Raw genomic sequence first — 11,796 nt, 5'->3', positions numbered from 1 at the left:
ATAACGATAATCAAAACCAATGGAAACAATGTAAACATTAATTCTGATTTTTAAAAAATGTCAGTTTTTAATAAATCCTAATTTCTATTTTAACTAAATTTGTAAATCTTAATGAATATTTAAAGCACATAAATGCAATGATTTTTCAAATAATATTTGTTTAGAATCATAGAAAAATATTTATATAGCGTAGAAAAGTGGGTTAGCTTATTTAGTTGTGTCTTTTAAATCTACTTACTGAACTACAAAATGTGTTCAATTTTTGAAAAGGAAATGATCAAAAATAATGAATATTAGATCATTATTATTTTTAAAATAAATCTGCATTTCTCAAAACGTTAATTGTAATTGACATGTAACAAATATTTTTTACTATGCAAACATAGTTGAAATTAGATCAGGTTTCTCAGACGTTTTTGATGATTAATTATACATAAATAAGCTAATATCCAGCCAATATAGTTATAAGAAAATAAAAATTGAATATAAATATAATAACTGAATATAAATTCAAAATATTTATTTTCAAATATTGGGGGGGCTCAAGATAGGCTTGAGCCCGAAGGGTTAAATATTGGGGGGGCTCGAGCCCGAAAGCCCATACAAGTCGCCGCCTATGGACAGATATTTTTCAGCAATTGTCATCTTTATTATCTTTCCATCGTTGTCATGAGAGTGTCGCTACCATCTTCATATCACTTCTCATCTAATCATTATCATCCTCACTATCGACCCATCAACATTATCGCATCATCATCATCGTCATCATTTTTATTACCGTTTGATTCGTAAACTAACATGCATATGATGCTTGAGCTGCTGTTGAATGGGCTAGGTTGAATGTGGGCTGGTAAGTAGAGGTGAGCAAGGGGATGGGATTTGCAAGAATCTAATGGGTCCATTTATATATATATTTATATATATATAAAATTGATATATATATATATATGTTTGTGTGTGTGCGCGCGCGTGTGTTTGTACATATGTATGTTTGTATCTACCGGTAGTCGATGAAACCGTAACTCTCAAAAACATGGATACCAATAGGCGTTTTATCTTTTTTCATTTCCGATACAACGATACTATATTTTCAATTTCCCGTTCCACGTTTTTGTCCGAATTACATTGGATAGCGTATAAATAATATTTCTTTTTGAATTTTTTCTCATTCAAAATATAATTTTTTCATTATAACCGACTTTTATTATTTTTTAATCATTTCACTTGACTATATATCGGTAATATATTTTCAGATTCTTTTTCAGTTCCAGTTAAACCTCGAAAAAATGGAAAATAAATAAAAAACTTAAAAAATTTTGTTGCCGTTTTACGGCAAAGAATGACTATTTTAATTTTTGCTTAGATTACAAAAAATGTTTTCAGTGATATCTACTAACTAGTGTGGACTTCGTTCTAATTATTTATCCGTTTCAGTTTTCGTTTCGTTTTACCAAATTTTTATTTTCCTCGTTTATCGTTAACCAAATCCACACTACTTCTAACGTTCAAACCTTATTAGAAAGTTATATATTAAAAATAGAATAAAAATATCTGAATAGCTATCTAGTCAATCGTAGGTACTATTAAAATTCGTAACTACAACAAATACGAACCTCGTACTCGATTATGAAAACTAAAAAGAAAACAGAAATGCCATTGAGAGAAACCAAGTAACAATCATCGTCGTCGTCGTCATCATCATCATCATCATCATTGTTTGTTACAAGCTATGTAACAATCATCATAAATTGTTGTTATTACTTCTTCTACTACTGCTGCTACCACAACGACAACGATGGTAACGACGACAACAACAAAAGCTACTACTACTAAAACTACTACTAGTAGTACTATTGCAAATGATATATATATATATATATATATATATATATATAAAATACATATATATATATATGTATACATATATATATATATACATATATATATATATGTATACATATATATATATATATAAACAAGGAGGAGTAGTTATTAATTAATGATAGTTAACTACTTGATTTTAGTTAAATGTAGCTACCAACTATGTTTTCTAGAGGAGTTAATAATGCTAGTTTATTACTTTTTGGTCACCGAGTTAGTTCGGTCGGTAGAAGTGCCATGTTTGGCGCTGATATTACACGATGGCATGGTTCGAATACTGACCATCCGAAACTTAAAGACCATCATACACGTATGATGCGGTGCTTGTGCGTGTATACGAGTGTGTGCGTCGTGTGGTGTTGTTGGTTTACAGCCTCTGTTGTATTGCACTTGAAACGAGGGCTTAATTGTTATATAAGCATAGATACAGAATAACATGTAAGCAGATCTGCGTTTGACAGAACTGCATTATAAAGAAAATCATCACGTCATCATCATCATTGTTGGCTGCAAGCCAGACCAGACAGAAAATGTTGATGAATTTCATTCTAATATTTCATGATTGCTTGGCTATTATTTGGCAATAAAGTTTTATTTAAAAATATTTACATTTTCAACTATTTTAATTATTTAATTTTTAAGGTTTTAATTAAAAATATTTACATTTTAACTATTTTAATTACTTAATTTTTTGATTTTTCACACCATTCTATGCATCGCAAAGTTTAAAAATTTTCAATTAAATGAACAGACTTTACTTGAAATACCAAAATGAATTCATACACTTTCTGTTTTGTACATCATAAAAATAAGATAAATATAATAAAAATTGAAAAATGGGATCAGTTTTCCTCATTTATTTTTCATTTTGGCCTTCCCATTCAATTTTTATCATACATTGAAAACAAAAGCTTTTTTCATCAGTGTATTTATTAACAACTCGATTATTTACTATTTTGTTTAATCTTCATCTTCATAACGAATTTCCTAATCTTTATCTCTATCAAAATTTATGTCATCCTTATACCCTGACCCTTATTGTCATTTGTGCTCTATAGCCACAACCATTTGTTTCGCTTTCACAGTTTTACTCATTTTGATTTTGCTAATCATTATTATCAATCATCGTCGTTGTTTTGTCATTGCCATTGTCGAAGGTGTTAATATTATCATTACAATAATTTTTATAATTCTCATTATAATCATTATCACAACACATCCACATCAATCACCACGTCATTCACATACCACACTCCATATCAACCACACTACACACTAATCAAGCCACACAACACACATCTTACAACAATCATACAGCACTCCACATCAAACATACCACACTCCACACCATTTCTTAATAGATTCTGATGCGGCTAGAATGAGTGTGGAAACGTTGGAGGACTTGGATTGGTGCTTGGTGCAGTTGGAAAAGATGCATACACACAGATCTGTCTCTGACATGGCCACAACAAAGGTCTGCTTTTTCTTCTTTTTCATTTCTTTGTACGCTTCATATTTTTATTCATCTTATATATTTCATCTTTTTGATTTATTTTAGTTTGCTTCATAATTTTCGTCATTTTGATTTTTAATTTAATTGAAACACACACACCACACACACACACACACACACATACATATATATATATATATATATATATATATATATATATATATGGGTTCAGACTGTCGTATATACAGTTATTAAGAAATATCACCGCATTTTCCGTATTGTTGAGTTTGTAACTAAGTTTTTCAATTTGTCAAACAATTATTTCATCGATATTATTTAATTCATACATTTATACGTCAATTATAACATTTCTAATTATTTAAGACTGCATATCTGCATTTTCATATATACATTAACATAAAAGCTTTTTTCGGTAACCTTTACCATCATCAGTGTAATAGAGTTTGTGATATTGTTATATGTAGTTCATCTGGTATTTATAGTATTTTTAACAAAGGAACTCATTGTTATCCTTTTTGATTAATTCGTAGTAGTAAATCCGATATATTGTGTGTTTCGGTGCCTACAATTACCGGTTTTACAATCAAAAGAATATACTAGATAGCTGCTCTTCATTATCGATTCTGGTTTAGTATTGCAATTATTTTTAAGAACCAGGAATGAGTTTTGTTGTTCGTGTAATAAACCCTAAGTTTTAATTTATCATTTTCGTTGATAGTTTTAACATCACCGTTTACTATCCTTTTTATTATTTTCTCATCCGTCTTATAAGCTGTTGACATCGTATTTTTGTAATAAAGTATTATGTCATTTGTTTTTTTTATCATTGTTACTTTTTTTGTTACATCACGATCTTTTTTGGCAATAATTTTTTCAATGAATGTTTTTTTGTAACCATTGTTAGTTATCATGTTGGTTATCCGTTTGAGTTCAGTTACTCTGAATCAGAGAATAAAATTTTGTCTTTCGTTCATTTCATTGTATCGGAGGGCTTACAAAGTAAACGTTACTTAAAACCAGCTGAAGTATGTGCAACAAACAACTTACCTGTCGTAAATGTTAATACGTCACGTAAAGTGCAAACCAATGAAGCAAACAAATGATAACCATGGAGCAATAACCTCACATCGATTGTTGTTAGAGTCAATGTTTCTCTGTTAACTAGGAAAAGACTAGTTATCATAACGATGAAAATGATGGTGAATTATTTAAATGGTAACAATGTCAATGCGAATGTTGAAAAATTTCGTCAATGAACAAACTCATAATCTCTGTGGCATACTTGGTATAATAGTTAGTACACATGATTTGATACATGCTAGCCTACCATTGATGCGCATATGTCCTAAAACAGCTCATAAATTGGTCAGATTATGGAGACGTATAAATGAAGACGATCTACTCATGTATGTCAAAAATTCGTTAATATCAAAACCTTGTCAAAATAATGATATTGATATTGAATTTTAAATTTTAAACGATGAACTTAAAAGGCTTGCTGACAAAATTGCACCTCTTCATATTGTTGAATATCGATGTAAGGTTACTACTCCAGGGTTTGACGAAAAATTAAAAGATATTGTCAAAAAACGGAACGCAAATATAGGCGTAGTTTGTCAAAATGAATCTCAAAATGAATGGATCACTGCTCTAAAAATAAAACCAAAATTTTTTCCGAAAAAAGAAAATCTCACTAGAAAAATTTAGTCTTGATGAACAAGATTGCCCTTAAAAATTTGTGCAATATTATAAATAAACTTTTTTGTAAACAAAGTAATAACGATATGTCTCATGATAATGTTGACATACATTTTTCCAGGTTTATGAAGTTTTTTGACGATAAAATTGAAAAAATTATACAAACGACTAATGTTGGCAATAGGCCAGTCTTTGATCAAATCAAGCTAGATAGTGATTGTTTGTTTTTTAGCTTTTCAATACAAACAGAAGCAGATATAAAAAACTAATTTTTGGTTCACTATCAAAAAGTTGTATATTGGATGCTTTTCCAACACACATCTTCAAAAAATATGTTGATTTATACATTGTTTTTCTTACAAGTTTTGTGAACCTGAGTATAATGAACGGCACATTTTCTCAACGTTGTAAACATCCAAATAAAATAAAAATGATTTTGTAAATTACAGACCCATTTCAAACATTTGTTTTGTCTCAAAGGTTATTGAACGCGTTGTGGCAACAACTTCTCGACCTCTTAGATAAACACAAATTATTGCCTCTATATCAGTCTAGGTACAGACGTCAGCACTCAACAGAAACTGCCTTAATGTATGTATTATTGGAATTATTTGCTGTGATTGACAAACAACATGTTGCTCTGGTAACATTTCTAGACATGAGTGCAGCATTCGAATGTGTTGACCACCAAATACTTTTAGGCAGATTAGTTCATTATTTCGGCATTTCTGAAACTGTGTTCAAGTGATTTTGATCATATCTGTTAGGAAAGACTCAGCAAACTTTTTTTAATGGTGCATTGTCTTGTGTAGTCATGATGTTTTCTGGGGTACCGCATGTTTCAGTTTTTGGGGCCTATTCTTTTTATATTATACAATGCAGAGGTTTTTAAAGAGATTGATGTTTTTGGTTTCAAGTATCATGTCTATGCGGATGACATCCAAATATTAATTAGTGGTGATCCAGATACATTTCAGAGTGAGGTAGACAGACTTGTCAAACAATTGTCTAGACTAAACCACCAAAAACGCAGTTTCTCCTCATAAGTACTTGGCAACAGCTGTCAAAACATAGTTTTAATTTCGTCACAATACAGAATGAAAGTATTCAGTTTTGCAAAAAGGCAACAAATTTTAGATTTGGTTTGACGATGAGCTATCATGTAAAGATGCTGACTAAATCGTGTTCCTTACAACTGCAGAAATTAAAAAAGATACACAAATCATTGAATCAGTCGACGACGCAATCTCTAATACACGTACATGAATTTGGGCACTCGAGACTGGATTACTGCAACGGTTTGTTACATGGATTGTCAAAAAATCTATTGCTTCTCTCCAGTCTATTCAAAAGAGAGCAGCCAAACTTATTATAGATAGTTCAAAATACAATCATGTCTCGCCAATTTTAAAAGACCTTCATTGGTTACAGTAAAGAAAAGAATTGTATACAAACTGTGTGTTTAAGGTATAAATCTATACATGGTTTGCTCCCAGATTATACAGTTTAAAAAATCAGAATTAAATCAGTAATGACGAGTGGTATGAACCTGAAATCAGAAGATTGTATTATATTGGTTGTTCCTGATGCTCAGTTGCAAAAAGCATCAAGGGACATTGCAGTTTCAGAATCGGTTGAATGGAACAGTTTGCCGAAGTCGATGAGAAGATCAGGAATGAAATTTGAAGCTTTCAAGAAGAATTTGAAAACTCATTTATTTTTGTTATAATCATTATGTTCTATTTTAACTCACACATTGCTTTTTTCCAGTAGATAGCGCTTTTGAGAATCTTAACTTTTAATTAGCGCTTTACAAATTTTTCTTCAATAATAAATAATAATAATTATATATCAATGAATTGTAAATTGAACAATTTCCTAGAAATTCTAGTAAAGAAAATTGAAAAAACAAACTTTAAATTTATTAATGCCAACCATTCAGTAAAATTCATGCAATGTGTTTATATATATGTATATATAAATATATATATATATATATAGAGAGAGAGAGAGAGAAAGAGAATAAATGCTGTAGTAGACCAAATTCTTGACAGTATGATATAATATATATACGATACATAAACAATATATCACTTCAATGTTAATTGGTTTTGTTATTATCGGAGTCGTCGTAACAATCGTCATCATCATCTTCGTTATTATCATTATTGTCATCGTTTTTAGCGTCATCAGTTCTTTACTGGTCTTTTTCATCATCCTCATTGCCGTTATTATAATTTTGTTTGACATTTTCAGCTAGCAGCCAAGCATCAATTATTTTTTATATTCTCTCGACATCATTAATTTTACAATCAACATTTTTTTTCCTCAGCTTCAATATTATACACTGATAATTATTATGATAATCATTTCCACTCACATTTTCTGACTCTAAGATGCTTAATTATCATTTTTATTTTTTTCTTCATAGACAATGATAAAGCGGTCTCTTTATTTAATTTATATCGTCGTTAGTACAGTGATTCCTAACATCTCCATTTCTATCAGAATCATCACATTCTTATTCCAGTCGCCATTCTTTATATGCTTTTTACTAACGAAATAATTTTACGATATACAGATAAAAGTGTCTTTGCAATAACTATATCATATCCAATATATCTGCCCATTATTGTCCTTATCTTCCATTCTCTCTACTCTGTCTCTCTCTCTCTCTCCCTCCCTTTTTCTCTTTTTTTTCTCACTTTCTCTTTTGAGTCTTTCATTTTATAGACATATTTTTTATTTTTCATAGTAAATTAGTTAGATGGCTTTTAAAATTGCAAAATTAAAAATCTTTAACCAAAATTTTACTGGGTACAAGTTACTTATTAATTTAATAAAATTAAAGTGGAGACACAGTATATACATATATATATATATTTTTTGAGCATCTGGCCACATATGCAACGTATCAATTCGAACACCGAAGATCGTATAGGAATACCGTAAAAAGTTTTTGGTTCTATCATGCTTAAATGTTCTATCATGCTTAAATGTTCTATCATGCTTAAATTGAATAAAAATTTTGGTTTGAACTGAAGAAACTTGAAAATGATTTACGACCAACCGTTAGAAAAATCAAAAAATTAAACAGGAAGCTAACCAACGGGGAACATGCTGTGATTTTCATCAATAAATGCATTTCTGACAGTCCTAATCATATATATATATATATATATATATATATATATATATATATATATACATACAGACATATATACATACATTAACACAAACACACACACACAAACACACAAACATATATATATATATATTTATATATATATATATATGAATGTATGTATAATTGTATATATAAACATATATATGTGAATATATATATATATATATATATATATATAATTGTACGAGAACGAGTTTTCTTCAAAGAGCAGTTACAACGTGATTAAAAGAATCTGAACGACCACTGTAACAAGTTATTATCTCTATTATTTTTCATCTTTCTCTTTTCTACTCTGTTTTTATGTTGTTATAATATATTGTGAAGTTATTTTATGAAAATTAAACGGTATACAGATGTGCACAAAATCAAATCCCAAATATGATCACGTCTTTGATGAAAAATATTTTTTCGAAAGGCGGACAAATACTAATACGTCAATTATTTATAAAGTCTCAAAAACAAATTTTCATTTTGTGTTCTAACTTTTTACTGCAGTCAGTCTGGATGCGTACATCAATTCACCGCGGCCACTTCCCGATGGAAAGTATGCAACTCTAACTGCCATCTTGTACGCTGTCTCACTACATCTGCATAAAACACCTTGCTCTGATGTTTTTTTTTGGTTTTTAGCTGCGATTTCTCGTGACGCATGTCCGCAAATGAAATGCTTAATTACATGACCAAATAAACGAAAAGTCAATATGTCCCATCTTATACGTTATACGCTATAATACAAGCATTTATCAGTTACATGTGGTACTGTTATAGGCTGAAATGCAAACATTTATTTGTCTATTTATAACAATGTTTTTTATTTATAAAATTTCAATGATAAACAATTTTATAAAATTTTATTTATAAAATTTCAATGATAACAATTCAGGAACACCTAATAAAATCTAACGATCAACACTGACAAACACACAACATCCAATGTATGTGCGTGCGTACTTTGAGATCGAGACATTGTCATATATGTTTATATATATACATTGTCATATATATATATATATATTATATATATATAATATATATTGTATCTGCCCCTGTTAAGCACTTCAGAAACCTAACTGAAGAATCTATAAACAAAATCGACAATTTTATCTTTAACATCTCTGAAAATGTCAACAACTGCCGTCTGTTATGAATACTATCTTAACTCACTCTCTAAACACTTTTGCCCTCCTCCGTCCTGCCAAAAACAGAAAAAAATGACAACATTCTAAGCCTTGCAAAAAAGAAAAACAGACTATACATCATAAGCCCTAAATATTCAACCACCCATAAAATTGCCACTTACAAAAGCTTCAGAAACATGTTCACATCTATTAAGCGAAAAATTGAACGAGACTACTTCTTTAACAAACTTGAAGACGCATATAACAATGTTGGACAAAAATGGAACACAATCAAAGAAATTTTAAACAAGTAACCTCCAAACTCATCAATCACAAAACTAACTATCAACAACCAAGCAATTGAAAATAAACAAGAAATTTGTGACCTTCTCAATACCCACTTTGCAAACATCGCTAGCCAACTACTCTCAAACCAACCTCCCAGCAATGGTAGTCCTACAGACTTTATGAGCCCTTTCACACCTCATTCTATTAGTCTATATCCTGTAACTGAACAAAAAATATTATCTACTATTAATATCTTGAAAACAAAAAGAGCTTATGCAGACGATGGACTCAACATGTTCACGCAACATGTTCTGCAATATTGCGTGATCCGATCTTTAAATTCGTTGTAGGCACAACCAGGAGGTTCATGTCATTTGATCTCAACTGCGAGCCCAACACAGATGTTTTTCTGATAAACATGTCTACCAAATACTGTGGTGCTAAACCATGTAATGATCGAAACGTTAAGACAGCAGTTTTGAAAATTATTCTTTTTTCAAATTTTAGTCATTCAGGATTGGAGTCACGTGATCGAACTTCAGGTTTTTTGTGACAAGTTTTGCAGCTCAATCTTGAATAGACTAAAGTACAACTATTGACTTGTCAGGTATTTTAAAGTATAAACTATTACAATAATCTAATCTGGAGGTAATAAAAGCATGTGTTTCCGTGACAGATCTGTTCAAATAGTGTCGAATCTTGTACAATTTTTTGAGATGCATCATACTTGCAATTGATAGCGACTTTATTTGATTTATCATTGAGTGCCTGCTATCCAACTATACCACCAAATTCAAGGCTGAAGTAGCAAATGATACTTCAACGTCAACAACTTCAACCGAGTTTATATTGAGTCTTGACAACTGCTGCCATGAAGCAATGCAGTTTCACTTGAATGGTAGCATCGGTAGGCCGATTGGTTGAATGGCATTAACTTGTTCGTCGCTAGATAATTCATCAAGAAATAAAGAACAACACGCTCCAAAACCTATGAAACAAAGGAAAGGTTTGATAATGGTCTGTAATTTCTCACCTAGTTTGCATCTGAGTAAGCTTTTTTCAAAATCGGTTGAATTATCGCGTGCTTACAGTTTGAAAGAAATTTACCAAGGCGTAAACAAAGGTTGACAAAACTCGTCAGAAAACAGACAAATGAGTCCAAGTAACTTTTAAGGATATGCGTAGGGATTATATATATAAATATATATATATACATAAAATATGCAATATCATTACATAAATAAATAAATTTACGATCTAACGTTAGAAAAATCGAAAAATTAAATAGGAAGCTAACAAACGTGAAACATGCTGTGATTTTCATCAATAATTTCATTTTCGACTGAATCCAATATATATATATATATATATATATATATATATTACAATATTCTATATATAAATTATGGTCTATATTACATATATATATATATGTAGATTTTCGCCGGGCGACATTCGAATTCCGCACCACGCGGTCCCGAACCGCGTCCGCATACGAATATCCACCCGAGCCTTCGCTTCGGCGGAGTCTTTCCTGGCCGGGATCCGCCACTCTACAATAGACCCTCTCAGGGTCTGAAAACACGGGCCGGGCGGAAGTTTGTTCGCGCCCTGCTTGTTGACTAGAGACGCCGACCTCGTCAACTATCAACAAGTCTTCTTCAACATCCATTATTTTAGGTAGAATAATTAAGCCGAGCCAAACTTCAAGTGTACACTTCTTTTATTCAATAAAAGAAATAAAATAACAAACAAAATAATACAAATCAAACCTCTGTCCTTATTAAAACAAAACGATAAGTCCAAAATTAATCTATTAATAATACAACTGACAAGCAAGAGACCAAAACCTAAAATTAAGATAACAAACGACCAGCCCTCCTATATCTCAACTCGCGGCCTTTTATATGTTTTTACCGCCCTATCTACATAACGCTTTCTATATCATAGAAAATTCTATACTCCTATCTATACTCTTTTCCTATACTCAGAAAAGCGATACAGCACAGCAGCGTCGCATATATAGCATATCAAATAACAAAATATACATGCATAGAATGTCTAGTAAAATATATAGATATATATAGGCGGCACGCCTCAAAGACGCAATCATTATCATCACAATCGTCACAATTTCACAAAATATACAG

General features: G+C 30.7%; 1 protein-coding gene across 1 annotated transcript in view; it reads left to right on the top strand.

Moving 5' to 3' along the window:
• Positions 1-11,796, top strand: part of HELRODRAFT_107672 (hypothetical protein) — a 48,259-nt gene that overhangs the window by 9,177 nt on the left and 27,286 nt on the right. Inside the window, exon 2 of the mRNA XM_009027632.1 lies at positions 3,199-3,355. Coding sequence (XP_009025880.1) covers positions 3,260-3,355 — 96 coding nt within the window. The 5' untranslated portion in view covers positions 3,199-3,259. The remainder of the gene's footprint in view (positions 1-3,198; positions 3,356-11,796) is intronic.

Source organism: Helobdella robusta (genome assembly GCF_000326865.2).
Source record: "Helobdella robusta unplaced genomic scaffold HELROscaffold_5, whole genome shotgun sequence".
NCBI classification, from domain to species: Eukaryota; Metazoa; Annelida; class Clitellata; order Rhynchobdellida; family Glossiphoniidae; genus Helobdella; species Helobdella robusta.
Note: the sequence above shows the minus strand (reverse complement) of the source record. Positions and strands in the feature narration are given on the sequence as shown.